This window comes from Thamnophis elegans, chromosome 5 (assembly GCF_009769535.1).
Source record: "Thamnophis elegans isolate rThaEle1 chromosome 5, rThaEle1.pri, whole genome shotgun sequence".
NCBI classification, from domain to species: Eukaryota; Metazoa; Chordata; class Lepidosauria; order Squamata; family Colubridae; genus Thamnophis; species Thamnophis elegans.
Window position 1 is genome coordinate 9937186 of NC_045545.1, and position 27697 is coordinate 9964882.

At 40.6% G+C, this 27697-nt stretch overlaps 1 protein-coding gene across 1 annotated transcript in view; it reads right to left on the bottom strand.

The window, feature by feature from the left end:
- DPYD (dihydropyrimidine dehydrogenase) overlaps positions 1–27697 on the bottom strand; it is a 628457-nt gene that overhangs the window by 150105 nt on the left and 450655 nt on the right. The window contains 3 exon segments of the mRNA XM_032217710.1: positions 548–667; positions 4358–4405; positions 4408–4477. Of these exon segments, the coding sequence (XP_032073601.1) occupies positions 548–667; positions 4358–4405; positions 4408–4477 (238 nt within the window).

Here is a 27697-nt window from a genome sequence, read left to right on the forward strand (position 1 = left end):
TCCTTCCTTCCCTCCCTTCTTCTCTCCTTCCTTCCCCCTCCTTCCTTCCTTGCTTCCCTCCCTCCTTCCTACCCCCCTTTCTTTCTTTCTTCCTCTCCTTCCTTCCTCCTCTCCTTTCCCTTAAGAAGGCAGATTAAAGTAGGGACTGCCCCCTATTAAAAAATCCTGCCAAACTACCGTTTGGGAATGTTTATGTTGGTCTTCTCCCACTGCCCTTTGATTAGCCCCTGTCTAACCTGCGCCCTGACAACTATGACAGAATGAAAATCCCAGGAAAAATGTGGTTGTAAGAAAAAAGCGACTTCCTCCATTACTCAGGATTGACCCTATCAATAATATTGGGTTGCAGGGTTTCACCATTCAGGAAAGGGCAGCCCATGAGCCCTCACAGTCAATCTGTTCCATCTGTCATGATTATTAGCAAAGACTGACCAGCAACAAACCTTACAAATACCATAGGCACAATAATGCAGTTATAGTAACGGCATCTCTTGCCGATTCCCAGGACGCAAAGAAGGGACTTTTAATAAGAAGGACCAATACTTACCCGATACTCCGCCGTAGGTAGTCTTTTTGCTGTGCCCTACAGAAGGCCAAGGTATGCCACCTGCCTTCAGTCCCATCAACCCTGACACAGTATTGGTGGCTGTGACACCATCTGCATTGCCTACAAGAAATTTAGTGATAGTTTTAATAAGCACGTGAGCACAGCGAGTTACAGAAATGGTTACATGGTAGTACTAATTAGATGACAAAGCTTCCTAGCTATTAAAAAAAGTATCATCATCATGGTGTTAATATGATTTTCAACATTCCCAGAAAATTTGAAACCTTCAGTGTAAATCCTGATGTACGTTTTTCACAGGGCCAGGATTAGCTGTAAATGCTAATAATCCCATGATTTATATGTAATGAATGAAACGGCCTGGAGAATTTTATAGTTGACAAGGTGAAGACAGAGGGATTGATGCAACACTTCCTTCCCTCTACAAATGACCCTAATGATTAAGCAAGGAAACTACCTCCAGCCTCTAAGAAAGATCACAGGCAAAATATTATTGTTGGCTGTTAAGATCTGTAATTTAGATTAATGGTTATTAATTTTTAAAAATGCTAAAGGCGTCATTTCTATTTTCAATCAACTCACTATAGAGTCTCTTTTCTACAGATGTGTGAATACCAGGATCTAATTGGGACAGTGAAGAGCTAGCAAATTTTCCCCAATGGAGCCCAAGCATTTTTTAATCCCTTGCAAGCAGTTAGGTCTAATAGTATTGGTGTAATGTGTAGTATAAATTAAACCAACTAACAGTGTGAGGAGGTCCTATTCTTATCCACTCTACCCTTAAGTTATAGACCATTTCTCCTAATTGACCTTGCTTCATAAAGTACATTCTCATACTCCCAATTTACTTTCCGGTCCGTCCACAGGGAGCTAGGTCTCTTATTCCTTCCTTTGTTTTTTCTGTTCCTCTTCTCTCCTCCATCCTTTCAATTCCCTTGTCAACTTTTCATCCTTCCAACTAAATGTAATGGCATCTGTTTTCAAGTCTAACCCCTTCTCATTGTGCTTTTGCTATGCCCTGTTTTTAGTTTTGTATCAATATCTCCCACTTAAAGCCTTTATGTTGTCTCCTCTCTAATCAGGGTCAGGGTGAGACAGATAACAATTCAATGAAACAGAAAGAGATCCTCAGAGTAGGTTGATTGTGATAATCCAATGGAATAGAAAATTTTAATAAGATTCACTTCTGGAATAAATATTGGTGAACACAGATGAAACTGTCAGGGTTATCCAATTTTTGGACAGCTTTTTAAGTTGGTTATTCATATAGGGAAGTTTTATTTAGGTCTACATAGGTACAAAGGAATACAAGAAATCTGAAATCATATACTTAGAGAAGACATATATCTAAAATATTGAAAACTGACTGCATGTACAAATGGGCTAATCATATAGTTGGTGTTTTCATAAAGATAAGAAATAGGGAAGTGTGTCAACCATGCTTTTATTTACAGGTTTTCTAGCTTTTCTTCCAAGAAGAAGAATTGGAGAAGATAACAAAATACAAAGACCTGCAAATAGAAATAGAATGACTGTGGCAAAACAAGCAAAGAACCTATAGTGATAGACACCTTGGGAGCAATCCCAAAACAACTGGAGCATCACTTAAACACATCAGCATTGATCACCACCTGTCAATTGCAAAAGGCAGCTTTGCTCGGAACAGCTTACATCCTGCAATGATATTTTTAACTACCAAACATCTCTATATGCCTATCCTAGGTCCTTGGGAAGGCCTTGATAGATGGACAAAAATGCCAAATTTCATCTGAACATCTGGCTGTGTGACGAACTGTTCTGACTCCCCTCGTCCCACACCAACACACACTCTGAGCCAAAGATAAGTTACAGCATTTAATTAACAGACAGACAGGTCCTTGGCAGCAAAACAGCACAGACAAGCTTGGGCAGCAATCCAGCAGAGATAAGGCTTGGCAGCAATCCAGCCTGCCAAGCTCACAATAATGTTCTCCGACATTAGTTCCTGCAATGACTTCTGCAAGAGGGGTGTGTGCACAAGCAGTCCTTTTATAGTGTGGAGAGGAGCCTAATGACCACCAGCTGAGTGCAATTACCTCCTGTACTTGCACAACTGTTCCTGATGCCTATTAGCTCTTCGGTGCCGGCATCCAGGAACAACTCACTGCTGACCTCAGGCTCACACTCCCTTGTCTCCTCTCCACTGGTCTAAGGCTCAAGTGCCTCCTGGTGGCCAACCAGTCTCTCTGTGCCCTGCTTGGAGTCGGAACCTTGTCCAGGGTCCTCCAATCCTCCAGAGCCAACTCATAGGGCCCCTCGCTGTCGGAGTCTGGTGGCAGCTCCAACGGCTCGCTGGGCCACAACACGAACCAATATAAATCTTAATCTTACATATCCATTAGTTCCATTAAGTTCTTAAAAACCCTAGAGTTCCATGGAACAGTTTGAAAAACAATTCAATGTTGCCATCTTGTGGGACTGAAGATTGTGTTTTCTCTATCATGGTCCCTTGTCCTCTGGAATGGTCTCATATGGCACCAATTCTCCAGGGATCCTGCAAAGCCTTTAAGATTTAGTTCTGTTTCCAGGTCTGGGGTTAATTGTGGTTGTTATGCATAGGTGGACCCCCTGTTGTTCTGTATGGTTTATGTTCTAACTGTTTTAATCCAAGTTGCCTATTAATGAAGGTTTTAATTGTTTTTAATAATTTTTACTGCTTTGAGGGTGCTACTGCACCCAGAGTCTTCTGCAATAGGCAGCTGTAGCAAGTAATAAATTAAATTAAACCCTATTGATATAAAATGCCAGCATTATAATAACAGCAGCTGCAATGATAAAACGGGCAAGTGGTAGTAAAAATTAGAAGAACTGGATACTTGCCAAGACCCTTATCTCACCTTACAGATCACTATCACGAGTCCCTGAATACATTGGGTTACCTGCCCACGTTACTGTGCCTCCAAAAGAGAAAATGGAAAGCTTGAAAGAAGCAAGGAAGACCAAGCTATCCAGACCATTTATTTGCTTGCCAATGTACACTTTGGGACAAACAAGGAGCTCTAGAAAGCATTATTGCAGGCCAACTCTGCCCCACCAGAGTTCGATCCCGACGGGTCTCAAGATGGGTCTCAAGATTGACTCAGTCTTCCATCCTTCTGAAATCAGTAAAATTGTTGGGGGCAATATGCAAATAATGCTTAGGTTGTAAACTGCCCAGAGAGTGCTGTAAATCCTATGGGGTGGTATAAGCCTAAAATGCTATTGCTACACTAAGGAGTAACATGATTGACCAGGGCAAATATAAAGGAAGTGACCCTGTTGGGTCCCTGTCGTACACAAATTGAGCTTTTTGAGGACTTTTGGAGAACCTCCTCAAAACCTTCCAAAATCTTTTATTTACACTGAAAGGAATAAAAAGCATAATTAGTAGATGAAGGAGTAAGGCAGAGGTCTTCATACTTGGCAACTTTAAGACTTGTGTACTTCAACTCCCAGAATTCTCTGGGAGAATTCTCTGGGAGAAGCAGAGCTGGCTGGAGAATTCTGGGAGATGAAGTCCACAAGTCTTAAAGTTGCCAAGTTTGAAGACTTCTGCACTAAAGTGAATGTATCATTCAGTTTGTAGTTTCACCCATGTTTTCCATATTATTTTTTATGCTCAGGAAATCCGGGGGGGGGGGTTGAGGGGGGGAAGAAAAGAGAAATGGTAAGTCTTCTTATGTTCTCTACTTCTCAAAATAGCATTTTACTTTTGTATCGATCAAGTTGCAAATTTTAAGAAAGAGCGAAATGCGGATATGTCTGAATGTGTACCTTCTTGGGCAGCCCTCGCAATGTTCACAATGTTTGTGACATTTGGGTCAGCTTGGCAAAGAAAGGAATCTGAACAGCTTGCCTCACCCAACGACAGATGTTGCGTACCAGCTCTGGATCCTGTTCAAATAGGTCAGATCAATACAGTGCATAATTAAAAGTAATGTGATCAAAACTTTCCAACAATCTGCTTTCCTGTTTTTCAATGCGTAATTATATTTCAATACTCTGCTTTGCCTCATTAATTAAGCTATGTCAACATTCTAAGTAGTATGGGGGGAAAAACTATGCTAAAATATATTAGGTATGTGAAGCATAAACTGTAAAGTGTGTGTGTGTATGTGTCTGTGTTGTGGAATTAAACAGTTCCTGTTTGGAATTTTAAAACAATGTGAATCAGCAGAAGAAAACCATTGTAAGAGACTAGACTTTTCTTAGAGAAAGATATTTCAGACATGCTAATCCCTCCCACTACCCAATGGGAGAATAGGTGACCATATATGCTTTGAAATTGAAATGGACTGCCATGTGCAAATACATACATCACCTGTCAGCTCTCCTATCCTATTTTCTAAACGTGGGGGAAGGGAGGAAAAAGGGAGCAGAAATGAAATATACAGCACATCACTTAAAAGAGACAAAGAGTGTGGAGGAAAGAATTCATTCTCACGAGCAGAGATGGGTTCCTACCAGTTCGCACCTATTCAGTAGAACCGGTTCGTCAAATCTACTGAACTGGTTAGAAGAGGTTCCACCAGTGGACCCGGAAAGCAGGCCACACCTACAGAAGAGGTTCCAAATTTTTTGAAACCCACCACTGACATACAAACACACACCACAACACACACACCACACACAGACTGACACAAAGAGAAATAAGGAAGAAGTAAATAATAAAAAAAGAAAAAAAGAAAGAAAAAGAGTGAGAGAGATGAAAGAAAAAAAGAAAAAGGGAACAGAAATGGGAAAAGGAAGGAAAGAGAGAAAGAAAGAAACCCATGGCCGGCAAGCCACTCCCACCAGGTCACATGGCTGGCAAGCCACTCCCACAAAGGAGGCCACACCCACAGAGTAGGTTCCAAAAGATTTTGAAACCCACCATGCTCACGAGTATCCATTTCTACAACCTAAAATAACTATGCTGAAGACATTTGGATCGACTCCAAGGCCATGATCTGTCGAAAATTGGCAAAATTCAGTAGGTCCAGTTCAATAGATAGCATGCTAATCACGACTGCACTGAAACACTTGGCACTTGGATCCGATCTTGGAAATAGATTTATTTTGTCATAATGCTGTAATAAAACTGATTAACATAACTGCGTTCAGTTGTTTTGTTTAAGCTTTTGCTGCTTTACATAAAGTATTACAATGAATTACATATATTTTCTGAAGGTGGTTAGAAGATGGCTTTCTTTGCTTGGGCTGGTGAGGAGTTTGGGCTTGGTTAATATTTGGCCAGCTCCAGGACATAACTCCAGGGTTAAAGGCTAATTTTGAGTAATATTAAATTATTTTCTTCCTTGTTTTTCTCGTTACATGTACTTTATAAATTAAACCAATTAGGGCAGTGTTTCTCAACCTTGGCGACTTTAAGTCCACAGGACTTAAAGTCGCCAAGGTTGAGAAACACTGAATTAGGGAATGCTTTAATGCAGATTTTTTTTGGTAGCAGAACACTTTGTTATTGGCTTGGCATCAGTACCTTGATCTCTGATCACCGCTAGGGCCTTCACATCAATTGTGATCAGCCATCAATTGCCATTTTAATCCCCCCCCCAGTGCTATAAATTGTGAAATTAAGCTCAGAATGATGGGGATTTCCCCCAAAGTAGACATGGTCCCTGAAGGGCATCTTGCTTGGGATTCCTTCAGTCCTTTAGCTAGCTTTGCGTATTACAGAACTGTCCAGCATAAGAGTGTCAATTGTGTGATTAAAAAAAAAATATCCCCAAAAAATGATTCACAAGTCATTTCATGGAAGATTTTTTAAAAAAACTCCGGCCCTGATATAAATCGGAAGTTCGGAGATATATACATTAACCTTTTCCTAAATTAGCTGGCAGGGTGATATTTAACTACTCTTCCACCCACCTGTCCACAAAATAACCTCCCAGCAATTTTTTGACAGGGTCAAAGCTTTTCTGAATACTCATTTCCTTGGATGAAAAGTTCAGGATGACAAAAAGCTAAATGGGAAAAAAAGAGATCAACTTATACTCTTTAAAGACAGAAATAGAAATCTTGAAGCCCTACCTTTCTGGGACAGCCTTCAGATAATCAGATGCCTTTCAGTCAATAATGGCTCTGGAGTACTAATTACATGCGTTTTATTTTTTTATAATTTGGTAATGAGGCTGTCAAGTCGTCTGACAACCACTGATAAACTATATTAAAATCTTCAATGTCTATTTTATTATTCGTATTTATATGTAAAAGAAGTTCTCAAAACCCCCAAAATAAAATAAAAACGTGTTCTAACCAAACTAAAAAATAAAGCAGGAAAAGAATAGGAAATATAGACAAGGGATTAGTAGATTTAAACCTGGGGAAAGGATAGTTTACAGAATCCTTGGTGTTCTCTGAGCTTAGAGAATTCCATACTTGAATTAACTCTGAGCTACATTTCTCTTCTATAAAGGTAAAGGTTCCCTCGTACATATCTGCTAGTAGTTCCTGACTCTAGGGGGCGATGCTCATCTCAGTTTCAAACCGAAGAACCAGGGTTTTGCAAAGACGTCTCCCTGGTCGTGTGGTCGGCATGACTAAACGCCGAAGGCGCATGGAACGCTGTTACCTTCCCACCAAAGTGGTTTCTATTTTTCTACTTGCATTTTCTACTTGCGCTTCAAGGTGCTATTAATCACCCATAAAGCTCTACATGGCAGTGGATCTGGATACTTGAGAGACCGCCTTCTGCCAATTACCTCCCTACGACCTATAAGATCCCATAGATTAGGCCTCCTCCGCATTCCATCGGCCAGCCAGTGTCGGCTGGCAACTACAAGGAGGAGGGCCTTCTCAGCAGTAGCCCGACCCTTGGAACGAGCTCCCCGTGGAGATTCGTACCCTCTCCACCGTCCAGGCCTTCCGCATAGCCTTGAAGAACTGGCTCGCCCGTCAGGCCTGGGGATAAGAATTGCTACCCCGCCCGAATGATGAATGAATGTTGCTACTTTTTATATATGTTGTTGTCTTAATATTGTATTCCCCTCTCCCTGGTTTTCTGTGAGCCGCCCTGAGTCCCTCAGGGAAAAGGGCGGCCTAAAATGCTAAGAAACCAAACCAAACCAATAAACCAATTTTTATATGCTTTCGAAAACTGCTAGGGTCAGCAGAAGCTGGGACAAGTAACAGGAGCTCACTCCGTTACGTGGCACTAGGGATTCTCACTGCCGACTTTGATCGACAAGCTCAGCTTCTTAGCACCTGAGCCACCATGTCTCTTCTATAAGGTGGCTTATATTAGGATGTCCGAACTCCATGAAGCCCCAAATAACGTTAATAAATTGCAAACAAATACAAGTAAACGTCTTGCTTCTCCAGAACACAGGTCCTAGGACTGAGAGCTGGACCACTAGTCACCAACGTGCTAGTATAATTCTGAGAGAAATCTATTTTTCTCCGTGTCCTGTTGACTCCTGCAACTGCAAAATTATTTGCCAACAATATAGTAAAATAACTTCTTTTTTCAATGAGTAAGTGGTGCCTTACCACCACATTATTTACTTTTTCTCACACACATGCACGGCCTAATATGAAAAGGAAAAATTTATAGAAGAGATGGCAATTGTCCAGTTCCCCATCCCCTGGCAATTCTCTTTTAGAAATTAAATACTGTCTCCAATTCCTTTTTAGTTTTACTACTAAATTAAAAAGAGTGCCAGAGATCTTGGTTTTTAGAGGAGAACAAAGTTTAAAAAGTACAAAAAGCGTATCTGCACGAGTAAAAATGTCAATATGTATTCTAATATTTCTAACATGGTTGTGGAAATACTGTGACTGGATCTGATTGACCAATCTGAATGGTTGAGTGGGATAAATTTTCTACATAAATTCAAATCATAAAATGAAGCAGATTATTTTCCAATTTATATTAGGTGTTTTTTTTGTCTTATTTACATAGACCTAGTTTACATTTCAGAAAGTTTGTACTGAGATCATAGATACACATGAAACAGAATTATAAATTCTAGAATTAAATGTAACTGAAATAATTGTCAGCATTCCAAATACCATGTAGAATTAAATCAGAGTCGAAGGCAAACTATGCTTAAAGTTCTAATTTAATAAAACAGGCATGTTGGCACTCTGGAAGTTACATCAGAATCCCACCCAGTTAAAAGTTCATGATCTTGTCCCACACCCACAGTCCATCACATGGTCTCTCCTTCTTCCACGCTGGCATCCATGCCCAGCTTCTTCTGGTCAGGTGTACTGGTGTGGAGACAAAGGATGACCTTGCTTCTAGTAAAGAATGAAAAACAATACATTCCAAAATCCTATTCCTTCTATTCCCCACTCCCATTGACTATACTTAAAGAAACAGCATAATGAAATTAGAGAAAGTGTGGCAGGCCAAAATTATAAAAGGAATATAAATGCAGGCCTGACAATAATATTTTAGATGTATTAGACAACTTGATGGAAAAATATATATACTGTATATATCAATAATCTGGTCTATTTGAACTGCAACTTGCAACTGCCAGCTTCCCATGACTTTGCTTGTGGGAAACCAGTAGGGAGTCTAAAGTCATGTGAGGTCCTGTTTAACAACTTGTGACCCTTACTTAATGAGAGAGGACTGCTATTGCTATTGTTAAGTGATATGGTCACGTGGTATTGTCTCAGTGATAGAAATTCAAATCCAAATACTGTTATCAAGCAAGCACTATCTGTATCACAAGGGAAACAACTGGATGTGTTTATGTTATAAAAATCCCATTCCAGGTATTAATTACCTTCTGATTCTTTCCCCCATCCATTCTCTGTCTATATTTACACAGAAAAATAAAATGAAGCCAACACTGCTTGCCTTCTTTTCATGGTAACTGAAAATGAGAAAAAACTAATTCCAAACAAAGAATAAAAGAGAGGAAACGGTAGTAGCTTGGATGGCCTGAAACAAATTATAGCAATTGGCAGCTCATTAGTAAATGAGTGTTTTAAATCCCTGATTGGTGGGTCAATTCCATAAGCACTCATTGGCAGGTATGTTAGATTTTCCTTTCTTTCTAGTTGTGCAAGTAGAGGTCATTTATTTTTGTGAAAAACCTCTTCTACTTTTAAGGGGAGGGGGGAAGGTCCTGTGATTCTTCATAGGGTGGTCCTGTGAGTCTTCATCTCCTACAGCACCCTGACTACTAACTCACAAGTCATTGTTGAACCTGGTGTTTTCTTGGCAAAGTTTCAGAAGTGGTTTGCCGTTGTCCCTTCCTGTGACCGACCCAAGGTCACTGTTAGCCATGAACAACTAGATCCACAAGTGTAGGTTCAATTAAACTGTTTTATCACTGAAGAGTCTATGCACAGGAATATTCTCAACTAACACTTAGAATCTGCTTGGAGTTAGAGAAGGATCCACAGAATTCAAGGGAGGCTGGACTTAATTCGGCTGTGGCTACATAGCGATTCTAGGCTGATCACGCTTTTAACTCTGCCTTCAGATTCTGCCACTCCTTTTCCCTCAGTCACCCAGCTGACATCTTGCCTAAGATGGGACTGGAACTCATGACCTTCTGGTTTCTATTCTGATGCCTTAACCATTACATCAGAATGGCTAACCTCAACAACAAAGAAAATGTCATATGAGCAGGGGTGAAATTCAGCAGGTTCTGACAGATTCTGGAGAACCGGTAGTGGAAATTTTGAGTAGTTCAGAGAACCCACAAATATCATCTTTGGTTGGCCCCAGGAGTGGGGAGAGAATGGAGATTTGCAATCCTTCCCCCAGGAGTGGGTAGGGAATGGGGATTTTGCAGTATCCTTCCCCTAGAGTGGGATGGGAATGGAGATTTTGTAGTATCCTTCCCCTGTCACGCCTACCAAGCCATGCCCACAGAACTGGTAGTAAAATTTTTTGAATTTCACCACTGAATATGAGGCATCCTTCAATTGTACACTAGTAGGCAGGAAGGCATTTAACTAATATAGCATGTGTGTCAGTGGTGGGCCGGCGGCGTCCTCGTGCACAGTTCACGCATGCATCTTAGCGCCTGCGCGATGCTCCAGCAGCAGGCGCTGTATGTGCCATGCACCTGCGTGGAAACGCAGAAGCCTTCAAAGACCGTAAGGAGCACGGGCGGGCGGGTGGGCCCTTCGGCGTTACTTACTTCCGGGTTCACCGACCAACCGGTCCGCGCGGACTGCTGCGGACCGGTAAACCCATCCCTGATGTGTGTGTAAAATATCTGAGAGTTTGCAATCAGGGTTGTCAAGTCACCATCCTCCTGCTCATTTTTTTTATAAAACAGGAAGGAAGCCTGAAGCTACAGTGTCCCGATCTCTGCAGGAATTGGAGAGGGAAATCCATGAGCTGGATCAATCTTTCAAAGTAGGTCATCTCAGGAAACAAACTACACAAGGATAAGTGAAAAGTTATTTTATCATAACGATATGTGGGAGTGTCCTCGAGAGACGAGGAGAGAGAGAGGCTGCTAAGGAATGATTAGATAAGGAGGGGTTAGAGCCTGGAGCTGCATAAAGAGCAGAGAAAGAAACCTCTCTAACTTATCAGGCTGTAAAAGGAGACAGTAAGAGATTTGTATTTTCAAAACTTGCAAGATTCTGTCAAGGTAGTCTTACAAAAAGTAGAACTAGCTCATCTAGTTGTGTTTCCTGTCAGTGTCTATCTTTGAAGGCTGACATCTACTGATATGGGCTGAAGTAACAGAACCTGGAACATGATAACATAAGGAAGAGAGGGTTAACCTAACCTCCAAGGCACCTGAAGGCAGGACAAGAAGCAATGAGTGGAAACTAATCAAGGAGAGAACCCATCAAGAACTAAGGAGAAATTTCCTGACAGTTAGAACAATTAATCAGTGGAATGACTTGCTTCCAGAAGTTGTGGGTGCTCCAGGGACAAATGGTTGTCCAATCTCAATTGAACAACCATTTCTCTGCAATGTTAAAGGGTTTCCTGCTTGAGCAAAAAGTTGGACTAAAGATCTCTAAGGCCCCTTCATTTTATTCCATTATGGACAGTTAAGATAGTGTTAGTCTGAGCTTCTTTCTCGTGGTTCCTCCCCTTGCCCTGGAATTCAGCCATGTTTTTCTAACTGCGATTGCAGTTTGTCCAAGGTTACCTTTGTGGTTCTCTACACTGGGAGGCAGGATTATTGGGTGGGGCTAGATAATCCACTAATGGGAAGCTGATTCACCCTAAAACTTCAGAATACCTATAGAACTCCATTTGGGGGAAAAATGATTCAATGTGTTTTGTGGTTGAACCATTGCTGAACAAGAAAAGTTGCCTCAGCTGATAACAGCTGACAGATATTATGTGAACATGCAAGGTTCATTAGAAACATCACAATTCAGCATGATAAAATGTCCCAGGCAAGGTGAAAGATAAGATCTAGAAACTTTTGTGCTAGTTTAATTCTCTTTCTTACCATTTTTATACATTCTTGACTTTACAGTTACCTCAAAGTGCCTCAAAAAGAAAAGATCATTGCTTAAATCCTTAGCAATTTGAACATTCGCTTAAATGACTAAGTAAATTCATTTTCTCTTTATCTGTTTTCTAGTTAATATTTCAATAAGAAGCAGAGCAGTGCATTAAATTCAGTAGCGGATTGAAGAACCAGAGATTAAATTAGTCTACCATTAGACTTTTGGGTTAACTCATTAGGTTCCCTTTCTCACAAGCTGATTAGGAGGGCAAAATAAAGCAGAATTCCTTGCTGGAATAGCGAATAACAATGTTATGGTGACCACAAGGACACTGCAACTGTAGCAGCAACAGCAAGTACAGTACCATTTCTTTGAAGTATGAGTGACCCCGTGGCACGACAAAACCGCGCTTGTCAAAATAGCGGTGATAAAATCGCGTCGCTAAAGCCGCGACGTCATCACCGCGACATCATCACCGCCGCGACAACAGCGCGGCAACAGAAGGGCGCTTTAAAACAGCGCGGCGGCAGAAAGCCGATTTAAATTAAGGTAAGGGTTAGGATTAGGTTTAGGGTTTGCTTTAGGGTTAGGTTTAGGTTTAGGTTTAGGGTTAGGGTTAGGTTAGGGTTTAGGGTTAGGGTTAGGGTTAGGTTTAGGGTTAGGTTTAGGGTGCTGAGTGCTTCGGAAGGCGCGGATTTGCCCTCCGCGATTATGTCATCGCGGTAGGGTCGCCTTTTTCCTTAGCGCTTCGGACGGCGTGGATTTGCCCTCCGCACTTATGTCGGCGCGGATAAGGGCTTCGCAGTTTTGTGGTGGAACCGAGTGACCCATCTATGTTATCCATTTATTATAACTTTACCGTATGCATACAGTAATAATTTGCAAAAAAAACATCAAGTTTCTTAGTACGGCAATGTGTGATACACACTCAAAAGTAGCACTGGCTAACCAAAATGTTCAAGAATCATTTATGCCTTGCTGTTGGTCTGAGTCGTCTGTTTAGCAAAAGTTCCGTGTTGTTTTTTTTTAATTCTGTAATTTTTTAAAGCTTAATAATTAACCATAAACATTCAAAGACACATACTGTGTGCATCTACAGGGTATATTTGCATGAATAATAAACCTCCAGCAACCTAGGTCTGCAAATTCCCATCTAATAAGAATGGAGGCCTATCTGCACATGCAGCTTTTGTGAAATTCATTACAGCTGCATTGGTGTTCTGAAACAGCTGCATCCTGGCCATTTTCATTGCTCACATGAATATTCTGACAGGGGCCACTTTAGAAGGGAAAGAACCTCTCTAACTACAAGGCCGCCTCCTGCCAATTACCTCCCAAAGACTGATTAGATCGCACAACTAGGCCTTCTTTGGATTCCATCTGCCAGCCAATGCCAGCTGACGACCCCCCCCCCCCCGGGGGAGGGCCTTCTCTGTTGCAGCTCCGGCCCTCTGGAATGATCTTCCCATGGAGATCCGGACCCTTACTACCCTTCCGGCCTTCCGTAAGCTATTAAGACCTGGCTGTTCCGGCAGGCCTGGGGCTGTTGAAGTATGAATGTTGCTGTAATTTTAAATGTTGTATTGTCTTATATATTCCCCCTCCCTTTTTTATTGTAAGCCGCCCAGAGTCTTCCGAGAGTGGGCGGCATACAAAACTAATAAATACAATACAATACAAAACAATATGTCATGTGTGACAATTTGCTTAGCTTAGGCATTTTAACAATATTGCATAGCCTATACGCATTTCATATGCTGTATAATAAGAAAGTATGACATTTTAATCTGGTGTGATTCAGGAAGTGGCGAATACTTACCAGAATGAGGAATACTTTGATCAAATATTTACCTGTATAGTTATGGCTCCAATGCACAAATGGATACACTCTTTACTGAATTACAAAGGTAGAAAAAAAAAAATTGGGGATCTAACTTGTTTGCCAAATAAAAGGGCACTACAGTAGAAAGAATATAGTATGTGTTGCTGTATACTGGAAAAGTTGAAGAGGTGAATGGTAGGGCATGAAAGCAAATGAAATATCAATTTTATTTACAGCCCAGAGGCCCAAATGAAAGTTACAAGCATAATTTAAACTTGACATTGAATAAAACATTCTAATAACTAAAATATTTAACACATGTTACAGAATATGCATAAAACCCCAGCTTATTGATTTGTTACTGAGAGCCTTGCTTTTATAGCAATAGTTAAAAATCTGCTGCTATTTTAGGATTTTCATCTGCAAGATATTATATAGATATATATATATATATATATTATATATTATTTACATACTGCAGTATTTCTTCCTGGTTGAGATTTTAAAATAGCTAATGTAGCCAGCTAAATTCCTCCCAAAGACTGTTATAAAATTCACAATACAATAAAATATGATATATCATTTCCACATCAGTACCATTATAGGGACAAAATTTGAGAGATGGGGATTTTTTTTGAAATATACCATATAGCAGCGATAGCAAACCTTTTTTGGCTCGCGTGCCATAAGCGGGAGGAGCGCATGGGGGTCGTGCGCGGGTGTGCTGGACCTATAATGCAATGCACGAAACCCCAGCCCGCATGCGCGCATGACAGCGCTCCCCCCATTTTTTACATGCTTTAAAAAAAAAACAACATACTGACTGGTAATCAAAACTTAATGTTACTGCTTAATTTATCAAATGGCAGTAGCCAAGAATTATCAGCCAAACTCCAAACACCATGTTTACTTATAAAATTTGGAAATAATTATAAATATATCCTTCACCTCTCTAAATATTTCAGTAGCTTATATTTTAGTAACTACTTTCAAAAGCCAAATTATTGCTCTCTGATATGCTATATGGCAGGGAGGCGAACCTATGGCACACGTGCAGCCATTTGTCAGGGCACGTGAGGCGTTGCCCCGTCAGCTGGCCAGCGCGCGTGCGCACAGTGGCCGGGTGACTTTGGTCTTCTTTTGAGGCCATTTTTCACCCTCCCCAGGCTCCAGAGGCTTTATAGGACCCTGGGGAGGACGAAAACAGCTTCCCCCTCTCCCTGGAGGCCCTCAGAAGCTTCTCTGAAGCCTCCAGAGCATAAAAAACCAGCCCTAAGGGCAAACTGGAAGTTCGGGAATGGACTTCCGGTTTGTTCATAGGCCCGTTTAAACCCTCTGGAACCTTCAGGGGTCTTCTGGAAGGCTTCGGAGGACGAAAAACAACACTGCGAGCAAACCGGAAGTCACAAACCGGAAGTAGGATCGGTTTAAGCCCCCCGGAGCTTTCAGGGGCCTTCCGGAGGCTTCCCTGAAAACTCCAGAGGACTAAAAATGGCCCAATGGACAAACTGGAAGTGGAGGATATATATTTATAATTATTTCCAAATTTTATAAGTAAACATGGTGTTTGGACTTTGGCTGTTAATTCTTGGCTACTGCCATTTGATACATTAAGCAGTATTAAGTTTTGATTACAGTATATGTTTTTTTAAAAAACAAGAAAGATTGCTTCAGGAAATCCCAAATGAATCCTTTGTAGATACTATGTACGGTTCAAACAGGTGACTCAAAACATTAGCCAGATTGGCATTGATCCTAATTATTTATTCTCCAGGGATCATGATTCAGCAATTCATTGTATCAAACAATATATAAATGGAAAAATGGACGATGGAGAAGAAATCAAGCAAAAGCTCCTAGGATTATTGAACCAATGTAAGGGAACTAAAAAGTAACACGTTTGAATTAATCATAAGTAGGTGTTAAAAATGTTAGATTTTTTTTTTAGAAGATTACATATATTTGTTTCAGGTAACTATAAAAATAGAAGGAATCAACTTGAGTACAGCTATTCCTTGACTTACAGCTGTTAGTTTAATGATGGTTCAAATGAAGGATGATCTCAGAAAGGATGCTTTACAACCAGTTTCCAAACATTCGTAATCATTTCCACTGTAAGAACGACTGCAACAATTAAAATCCGCACACCATTTGGAGGATGGTATAAGGACAAGACAGTGGCTACATCAACATGCCAGCTTAAAAGAATCAAGAAGCCTCAGTGGGAAAGTATGTTTCAGTTAGTGGTGGGTTCCTACCCATTTGGACCGGTTCGGCCAGATGGTAGTTTGGCGAATTGGGTCACTGGAACCAGCAGCAGCCCAGGCCTGCCACGTCCCTGAACTGGTTCTTCGGGCAGTGCTGTAGGCGCTGCCATCTTGTTTTTTGTTCTGCGCATGCGCAGAACAATTTTAATTACAATGTGCATGCGTGCCAAGCGCACATCAAGTGTGCATGCGCATGCGGCACACAGACAAGCGACCCGGCAGTAGCGCCTGCTGGAACTCACCCCCGGTTTCAGTACTCCAAATAAGTACCAGTTTGCATACATAAAAAACATACCATGCTAAATGCCCAGGTGGTTTCTCTTGGAGATAAGAAAGTTAAGCATTTTCTATCAAAACAGGGGTGACCAATTTACAGATATCCTAGCAATGATGTTGTCAGCGTTCCAAGTATATGTAGAATTAAATCAGAGTCCAAGGCAAAACGATCCTTAAAGTTCCAATTTAATAAAGCAGACATCTTAGCACATTGCTATGGATCCCAATTCTGGAAATTACATCAGAATTCCACCCAGTTAAAAGTTCATGATCTTGTCCCCACACCCACAATCCATCACATGGTCCAATCTTCTTCTTCCACGCTGGTGTCTTCACCCAGCTGCTTCCGGTCAGGTGTAAAAGTGCGGAGACCAAAGATGACCTTGGCTTCTAGAAAAGAATGATAACATACATTCCACAATCCTACTCCTTTCTATTCCCCCCTCCCATCAACTATACTATTGAAACAGCGTAATGAAATAAGAGAAAGTGTGGCAGGCCAAAATGCTAAAAGGAATATAATTGCAGGCCTGACAGATGTACTGCGTAGCAGTGCTTTCAGGTATAGCAAATTTTTGCACCAAAGTAAGTAAAACCAGTGAAAAACACAAGGCATGGGCACAAATGAATAGACAGATGGCATTCCAGAGGGTGCTTTTTTTTTTTTTGGAATGAATGGGAATTTAGAAGATGCTTTATTGTTAACACCAGTCTTTTAACCCACTTTATAGAAAATGTCAATGTAGTTATCCAAAATAAATAAGAAAGGGAAACATGTTCAGGCCTTGGGGATTGCCTAAAGTGGTTATTTGGAATCGGGCATGCATATTTATATGCTCATCAACCTGCTGAAGTAAGAAAAGTGTCATCAAAGGAGGAAGGGAAATATTGCTCCACAGATATAATAAGCTGTAATAACCTAGAAGACTGAAAAAAAGAAAAAGATAACCTAGAAAACCGAGAAAGGAAATTGCTGCCACTTCTACTCAGGCTATTCACAACCAAAATATCAATAGCACATTCTTCTCATTCTTATTCAGTTCCTTAGCAAGTGTCATGTATTAGCCCTCATAACAGAGACAACGGAATATCATTAGTCTGCAAAAATGTCAGTGACGACGGAAAACGGATGAAAATTGATACTCCTGATCAAATTCTGATTTATCCCACTTCTCTAATGCACTGCCCATTTAATGTAGCTGAAAGGTTTTGGAGATTCACACACACGAACAATAAAGAAACACAGATGCACATAAGTGTATTGTATAGTAATGATGTGCATTCTCTGGGAAAATGGTGTGCATTATGTGAAGATTTTTTTAAATGTGTGAATTATCGTATATTTCCTAGTAAAAAAAAAAAAATGCCCACTTTTTCATAGCCATTGAAAATTCAAACTGAATAACTAAGATCAAGAGACTAGGACCAAGGGTTACACATCTAAAACAAATATGTCTTTTGTGCTTTGAAGTAACACTTTTTGCTGACATTTATTATTTCGTATGGTTTTCCATATTACCATGGCTACCAGTATTTTGTCATCCATCCATCCATCTATCCATCCATTCATTCATATTTCTACTTTGTTCTTCCTTCAGGAGCTAAGGGGAATATTTCATTTTCCCTCATAGCAGCAACTGTGTAAAGTAGGTTGGACTCAGAGTGAATGAATTGTAATAAACTTCCATGTCGGAAGATAGACCTTCCCCAGTGTTATAGTGGACATTACTGGTTTAAGGTTTTATTATACAACAAAACATGACAGGAAAGTTGAAGGTGCTAGTCGTTACTTTTAAAGCCCTACATGGTTTAGGACCTGACTACCTGAGAGACCGCCTCCTGCCATTTACCTCCCAAAGACCATTAGATCACACAGATTGGGCCTCCTCCGGGTACCATTGGCAGGTCAATGGTGGCTGGCGACCCCCCGGGGAGGGCCTTCTCTGTTGCTGCCCCGGCCCTATGGAATGATCTCCCCGTAGAGATCCGGACCCTCACTACTCTTCCGGCCTTCCATAAAGCCACTAAGACTTGGCTGTTCCGGCAGGCCTGGGGCTGTTGATCAGCATCCAGCCCCATTTTAAGTGTATGTATGTTGTGTATTTTTAAAATGATTATATTTCTATTTTTAACTTTTAATTCCCTAGTTTGTCTGTAAGCGCCCAGAGTCCCCTGGGAGTGGGCGGCACACAAATACCAATAAATTGAAATTGGAAAAAGAGATAGAGGGACTAATTCTGGCTGTACAAGAGCAAGTTTTAAGAACTTGATCTTGCATACAAAGCCAGAACTGAGAAGATACCAACACAGCAAATGCCACATCTGCAAAAAACCGAAGAATGGGTCATCCAATTAACTGTTACAAAAAGATTAAACAGAATAACTACAAGCAATGGCATGACAAAGTAGCAACAATGGTGTATTGGAAGATCTACAAGAAATACCACTTGCCTGTGAGTAAGAACTGATGGAACCACCAAAGAAAAAAGAAAAAAAAAGGAATAAAATATGAAGAAGCTAAAGTGCTCTGGAACTTTAGAATTCAAACACATAGGTAGGTACCTGTCATTTAACATTCCAGAGAGCCGAGGTGGCGCAGTGGTTAAATGCAGCACTGCAGGCTACTTCAGCTGACTGCAGTTCTGCAGTTCGGCTGTTCAAATCTCACCAGCTCAGGGTTGACTCAGCCTTCCATCCTTCCGAGGGGGTAAAATGAGGCCCGGATTGTTGTTGGGGGCAATATGCTGACTCTGTAAACCACTTAGAGTGGGCTGAAAGCCCCATGAATGGTATATAAGTCTAACTGCTATTGCAAATGCTAATTAACAATTGTCAATAAGAAAGACAAAAAAAAGGTCTTGATAGTGAATGTGGAAGTACCTAACGCAGTAGAACAGAATACAAAGGCCTGCAAACAGAAGTAGAAAGACTGTGGCAAAAGGAAGCAAAGATAGTACCAATAGTACCTCTGCAGGAGAAATGGAAAAACAAGAGCTCTTAAAGATTTTTAATCAGAAAAGCAATTGAATATATATTAAACATCACAAATTATATAATAGATGTCTTTACGGTTCCACCACAAATGCGCGCACAACAAAAGCGCGCCTGACTAAACCGCGGTGTCTAAAGCGCGGTGTCAGCATCACTCCATTACATAATTAGGAAAGAAAGACTAAGAGATTCCATGGGTTGGAAATCAAAAGTACTTTTACTAATTATAAATGGTAAGCGAGCAGTTGCGAAGCAAAGTCTACTTAATTAGCGCGAAAGCGATTGATATATAGAATAGTCCATTCCCCACCCCTTAGGATCATAGCTTCAGGCCAATCATAAGTCCTTCAAATGTCAGGTGTGAGATAACTTCAAAAACATCACGAAGATGGAATGTCGAGGCCGTTGGTCTAGGCGGGAAGCACTCACGCATGCGCTATCCAAGCATCTTGTACATCCTAGAACATTCCTCCAGCACATCAATTAACCCCTCTCAAATACCAGCCCTCCCTCCCCGTTTCATGGCAGCTGAAGCAACAGCAAGGCAGAAGCTGACACGCGGTGACAAAACTACATGACGAATTACGACTAATTAGCTCTAAAGCGCGCCGACAAAAGCGCGCCGACAGAAGCGCGCTGTAACGTAACCCTCAATCTAACCCTCAACCTAACCCTCAACCTAACCCTCAACCTAACCCTCAACCAAACCCTAAACCTAACCCTAAACCTAACCCTAAAAAACACCCTAAACCTAACCCTAAACCTAACTGTAAATCTTACCTTAAATGAAATCGCGCTTTGGTCGGCGCGCTGTTGTCGGCGCACTTTGAAATCGCGGTTTTAGCACCGCGGTGTTGTCAGCGCGCTTATGACATTCGCGCTTTTGACGGGTCACGGTCTTTACAGGTCCTGTTTTATTTACCCACCACCATTTTTTATTTTTAATAATAAAAATAGTACAATATCCTACTTTACTGTTCTAAAGTTCTCAAGATAGCTTGATGTGATTAAAATTTGTAGGAAAGATTTTACGGTTCTTAAAATGGGTTCTATAATAAATGAAAAACTAAAAAAAAGTTCCCTAATTTTTTTAAAAATATAGCAGGAAGAAGATGCCTACCAAAATATGTATTTTTTAAAACAAAAATGTTATTCAGCTGAATAAAAGTAAGGTTGAAAGATTCTGACTACTAATATGATTGCCCTATTTTCTTCAAATAAAGAATTTTAAAATTCTACATGGAACCATAAGGTTGTTCCAAAGCTATATTTAATCTACAACAGGCAATTTGGAGGGTAGAATTTCACTGAGATTTGCCAGAATTTAAATAGCTTATGGTTGCCTTGGATGAGGTTCCCAGAACTTATTTCACCTATATAAAAACAATCGGGACTCACTAGGAGTGGTATAAAAGAACATATGACAGAGATATTTTTGCAGTGATGCAGTGAAATTTCCAAGAGTTGAGCTGCAGTAAACTACCTGTTAACCATGGTTCACCAATGCTCCTTCCTAAACTTTTCCTGTAGCAAATTATTTACTCCCCTTTCATTCATAGGTAGTTTAGCAAATCTGCAACAACATGGTTTAGGCTTGTTTGAACTCTCTATAAACCATGGATTGAAACTTCTTAAACCAGGACATGAAACTTGTAAAATCCTGCATCAAATTAAGAAGAAATTGCTTTTGTGCATATAGCAATATGAATGCTTTTTCCCTACAACGAAGCCCCATGCTGCAACAGCATATATAAGAAAAAATAGCTACATAAAATAGAGCATTCTTCAAATACACCTAGATTACTTTACTTTTAGGGAGATGATTTACTTCAGTTACCATTACAATTTGGATGATCACCTAATTGCTGGAAATCTGGGGTTCCGGAATCTCCATTCAGTTAAGAAATCTACTTGGTTACTTTGGACCAGTCTTCCTAACTCCAAGCTACTAGTTGCTGTGGATGTGTATCAGAGGTGGTTCCTACCAGTTCGCACCTATTCGGTAGAACCGGTTCGTCAAATCTACCGAACCGGTTAGAAGAGGAGGAAAGCAGGCCACACCTACAGAAGAGGTTCCAAAAAATTTTGAAACCCCCACTGGTCCTTGGATATGATTATTCTACACTATCATGCTCATATTTATAAAACTCAGTGCCTCTGTGAAAGGTAAGGATGACTACTGTGTTTGTGGTGCAATCAGAACATTGTGTGTGTTGAAGTTATTTAACGCAAACCAAAGATGCCTTTTAAAAAACAAGTTTACATCATATTCTTATGCATGCCAGTGCTGTGTGTGAGGTAATTTAAGGTGGTTCTGACAAGTGTCGTTGGCATCTTCATATCCAGTCACATGGGTGGCAAGCCACTCCCACCCAGTCACATGGGTGGTAAGCCACTCCCACAAAGGCGGCCACACCCACAGAGTAGGTTCGAACAATTTTTGAAACCCACCACTGATGTGTATCTTTCTTAAGTGATCTGCTTCTTTTAACCCAATATCAATTAGGTTAAAATCCACAGCTTTGCATAGGTTACATGTTTTCAAAAGGCTCTGTTAAAGGGAAATGTACAGAATGATCTAAGAGTATAGCCAAGGTTTTATCATACAAAGCTAGCATTCAGAAACACTGAAGACAGGAATGGAAACCATAAAGACGAATAACGTTAGGGCATTCAATTAAGTGAAAGAATGTGGCGGGCATAGTATAATACAAACCTCTCCTTTAACTAAAAACTTCATTTTATGAGAGAGCTTTGATTTTAAAAAAAATTGTTCATGAGTTTTGTAGGGAGACCTTTATTATTCATATGCAAACATATTATTGCAAGAACAGATTGATGTCTACATTTGCTAAATCAACAAATGCAAGCGATCACTGCTTATGGTTTTGGCTTAATCTGGTTAACAAGCTTCTGAGGTAATACAACACACAAACAATAGCATAATAATTATAGTGTAATATTTGTTTTACTATATTGAAAATGATTTCCTTCTTTTTTTAAAACTAAAACTAAACTAAACTAAAAAACTGTTTATTGTGGTCATAATTTAAAAAATTGTTAATAGTTTAATCAGGGAAGTGAGCATATGACCTGAAGGGCTAGGAAAGATTTATTATACCACATCTGTTCAGTTGACTTCTATTACCTATATTATTCTTAGTATCCTATATCAAATGTCTCCCACTGGGGGATGCTTATATTTTGCTAATCAGTTCAGCAGCAACTGGCAGAAATAAAAAAGATTATAGGATTAGGCTGCATACAACAAGAATCTGTTTTGTCATTCTTTATTACCCCTACTCCTTTCTCCATCCCTACTATTTATTGGGTGGCCATAGACATACATTAATGAAATGCCCTATTTTGACACTCTAAAACTGCACGGAATACAATACATCAAAGCAAAAATACATTGCAAAAGACCTAGAGGCAATTTGTTGAGAATCCCACCCTTAAGAAGCGCAGAAGGCTGTCTTTGCGTAGATTAGGGTTTTCAAAGTCTTTGGAAGGTGCATATGAGTCCATGTAAGATATGAACATTTAGTAAATCTTTATTTACTTGCCATAATTCTACCTTTCCCAAAGCTTCTTTATGTTGCTTTCACTGTTCATCTGTCTTCACTTTGGTCTTTGCATTCTTAGGGCAGATTGTGTATATTAAGATTACACAAAAAGTTGATGACAATACCATAGTACCTTGTCACAGACTACTCTTTCCAACACATTTCTCCTAGAAAGTCTACTGGATCTCTTTCCTTATTAATTTCACAAAACCACATATTCTAAGATCTATTTGGCTCGCATGGACGGATTGTGGACTGGTTCAGCTGCACAAAAATAATAATGTTGCTTTCTATGCTAGGAGTTATTGTCCTCATATCGGCTTTGTGCTTGTCCCACCCTTGAGTTGCTATTGATAGGACCAATATTGTGTAAATGAACCAGATAAATACATTTGAGCTACCATTTATATAATAGGACAGTGGTAGTCAACCTGGTCCCTACCGCCCACTAGTGGGCGTTCCAGCTTTCATGGTGGGCAGTAGGGGTTTTGGTCCGATACTGAAGCACTTTCCTTTTTTAAAATTTAATTGACTTTTTAAAAAAAAATGTCATAGCATTATTTAAAAACATTTTCATTAGGTTTTCATAAAATCACCATTACTGTGGAACCGATGGGCGGTTAGAAAATTTACTACTAACAGAGATACAAAAGTGGGGTGGTAGGTATAAAAAGGTTGACTACCCTGTAATAGGACCTACTATTATTTTCATTTGTTTTTTATTCATTGTATTCTATTTATTATTATTATTTGAGCTCATCAGTATTTCCCCTTTTGATCCAGTTCTAAAACTACTTGATTTTTCACCAATCCAAGAAATATCACGCTAATTACTTAATTCTCCATAGCTATTTTTAGCAAGACTTCATTTAGACTTTTCACGCACTAGTATGCCTGAGCCACAGATGTTGTGTTTATTCTTGAAATACAGTAGATAGGTAATATGATTTCATGGCATAGGTGAAATGATGCTCCACACAAAATACTATATAAAGCTCTTGGCCAAGTATCATTTAATGGTCTCTTACTATCAGATTAGAGGTCCACATTGTTCACTTCCATGGCTTCCACTGACATGCATTTATAGGGCGATATTTTTCAACTTTCCAAAATAAAGAAAAGCATTACAAAGAGAGATTTAAGAGATTGAGATTTGTTTTATTTATATGCCGCCCTATTCCCAACGGGACTCAGGGCGGCGAACAACTCAAGGGGGAAAGGGAACACAAAGTACAAAACAAGCATTTAAAATAGCCAACAGCCACACAGCCACACAGGTCGAGAGGGGGAAGGGAACTCATCAACCCCAGGCCTGCCGACACAGCCAGGTTTTTAACGGCTTTTCGGAAGGCCTGGAGAGAGGTGAGGGTCCGAATCTCTGCGGGGGAGTTCGTTCCAAAGGGCCGGAGCTGCCACAGAGAAGGCCCTCCTCCAGGTAGTAGCCAGATGGCATTGTCTGGTAGACAGAACCCGGAGGAGGCCAACCCTGTGTGATCTAATGGGTCTTTGGGAGGTAATTGGCAGCAGGCGGTCTCTCAAGTACCCAGGTCCAATACCATGAAGGGCTTTATAAGTGACAACTAGCACCTTGAAGCGTATCCGGAGACCAATCGGTAACCAGTGCAGCTCACGGAGGATAGGTGTAACGTGGGTGTACCGAGGTGCACCCACAATCGCTCGCGCGGCTGCATTCTGGACGAGTTGAAGTCTCCGAATGCTCTTCAAGGGCATTTAAAAAATCAGCTAACCTGGTTAAAATGCTTATCATTGACTGTTCAGGAAATAAAGCATATGAGGGGAATGTGATTAAGAAAATCTTAGACTGTGCAGAAATGGATAGATTAACACTTTCTATTAAGGATAAAGAAGAAATGGAATACTTTTTGATATGGGACGTATTTTATCAATGGCTAAATAATAGAATTTGGAAGGAGGAGATACAACTGGAGGAAATGATAAAGAGGAGAATTGTTAAAGAAGATGATGTTAAATGTTAAATATTAATGTTATGATATTATATTATTAATATGATGGTGAATTATAACAATTAAAATGTATAATATGATTACTTAAACACAATTGTACTCAGAACACACACTGTTCAATGAAAATTAGACATGATATAAATAAAATAACTACAACTTGAAAAGGAAATAAAGCATTTATCTCAAATGCTATCTTGACCCATTCCAGTCCGGCTTCAGGCCTGGCTACAGCACAGAAACTGCTTTTGTCACATTGACCGATGACCTCTGGAGAGCCAGGGATGGAGGCTTTGCCTCCATCCTGGTTCTCCTTGACCTCTCAGCGGCTTTCGATACCATCGACCATGGTATCCTTCTGCGACGACTGCGGGAGGTGGGGGTGGGAGGCACTGTTTTGCAGTGGTTCTCCTCTTACCTCTCGGACAGGTCGCAGTCGGTGTTAGTTGGAGGGCAGAGATCGACCCCTAGGCCCCTAACACATGGGGTCCGCAGGGTTCGGTCTTGTCCCCCCTACTTTTCAACATCTACATGAAACCGCTGGGCGAGATCATTCGGCGGCACGGGATAAAATACCACCAGTATGCGGACGATACTCAGTTGTATCTGTCCGCCCCGTGCCAACTCAATGAAGCGGTGGACGTGATGAACCAGGGACTTGAAGCTGTTAGGGACTGGATGAGGGCTAACAAACTCGTGCTCAACCCAGATAAGACCGAGTGGCTGTTGTGTTTCCCTCCCACCAATTCGGCAAGTATTCCACCTCTCAGGCTGGGGGGTCAAACATTATACCCCTCAGACAGGGTCCGCAACTTGGGAGTCCTCCTGGACCCAAAGCTGACTTTCGAACACCATTTGTCAGCTGTGACCAGGGGGGCATTTGCCCAGGTTCGCCTGGTGCACCAGTTGCGCCCCTACCTGAACCGGGAGGCTCTCACAACAATCACTCGTGCCCTTGTGACCTCTAGGCTGGAGTACTGCAATGTGCTCTACATGCGGCTGCCCTTGAAGAGTATTCGGCGACTTCAGCTAGTCCAGAATGCAGCCGCGCAAGCGATTATGGGTGCACCTCGCTTCACCCACATAACACCTATCCTCCGCGAGCTGCACTGGCTACCTGTCGATTTCCGGGTGCGCTTCAAGGTGCTACTTGTCACCCATAAAGCCCTACATGGTAGTGGATCTGGGTACTTGAGAGACCGCCTACTGCCAATTACCTCCACGCGACCTATTAGATCTCATCGATTAGGCCTCCTCCGAGTTCCATCTGCCGGTCAATGCCGACTGGCAACTACGTGGAGGAGAGCCTTCTCGGTGGCAGCTCCGACCCTATGGAACGATCTCCCCGTGGAGATTCGTACCCTCACCACCCTCCAGACCTTCCGCACAGCCCTCAGAATCTGGCTATCCCGTCAGGCCTGGGGCTAAGACTGTAACCCGCCCGAATGGTATGAATGTTGTGTTTTTAATTATGTATTGTCTTATATGTTAAAAGTTTGTCTCCCCCTCCCCCTTGGGTTGTGAGCCACCCTGAGTCCCCCCAGGGAAAAGGGCGACATATAATAAACTTCTACAATCTACAAATAGAAACACAAATTTATAAATAAATAAATAATACATTTCTTCCCTTGTGCAGGCATTGTACCGACACTGAAAAAATGTCTAAAATTGAATTAAAGTACTTTTAAGCATTCATATGGCTCCCCAACTTGTAGTTTAAATGATGCCCTTGCCATCTCCAAATCTGATGCAAAATATATAAAATCTGTCTCTCATGCCTCACTCTTGTGTACCATTTAACCATTTCATAGTTAATGAGAAGAGAAAAAAAAACAGTTTCAATCAGTTTCTAATGACTTGAGGGTTATGAATACCTCCTCATGCCAGTTTAGTAACTTGTCTCCATGGTCACTGCCATTCGCAGTAGGACTGAAATAAAGTCACACTAGCATAAATATGCATAACAGGGCTTGTCTATCCAAGGACATTTGTTTGCATTATTTACAAAAATGTGGATCAGAGGGAAATAGATAATAAGAACTTGATTTATTTTATTATGTGGAGGGAATGAAAAGATTTGTTGTATCCTAATCAATGGAAGTTCAGCCATAAGGAAACTTAGCAGAAGCTGCCCTGAAGATATTGGTGAAAATTTACGGAGTCACACAAATGTAGTCATCAGAATGGCTGCAACCTGGCCCCCAGACTACATTTCATTAAATTGTTTTATGATATAAATAGATAAGATAGTAGGTCTTTTATTAACAGGAAAAAGTAGAACCTTACAAAATTGCCTTTTTAGGATTGAATCAGTCAGTCAGTCAATCAATCAATCATCAATCAATCTTTGTTTCTAAATCAACAAAGGCCATTATCAATGTAGCATACAATACAATATATTTCCTATCTAGATGATATAAATCAAGCAATGATCAAATGCTAGCTAAACCCTTCTGAATCCTACTTGTTTATGTCTGAATTCACTTTAAGATTCAGTTTCAAGAGATAATTTTCGCATAAGTAACTATTGTAACTTTTACAATTTACTAATGACACACAAATAAGCTTAGAGTTAGAAGGCTTATCCCATTTATTCATTTATTTGAGATTAACAGCCTCCAACCATGACAAAGTTGTCTAATTTGTTTCTTTGTGTAAACACAGTCCAAAAAAATATAGCTATCACCAAACTGTTAGCCTTTAGAAATTCAGGCTTTACTGGATCTCACCTCTGAGCTATCATATCATTTCATGGGACTTAAAGCATTTAAATTTCCTCAAAATATGCATAATTAGTTAAAATATTCACACGCTAA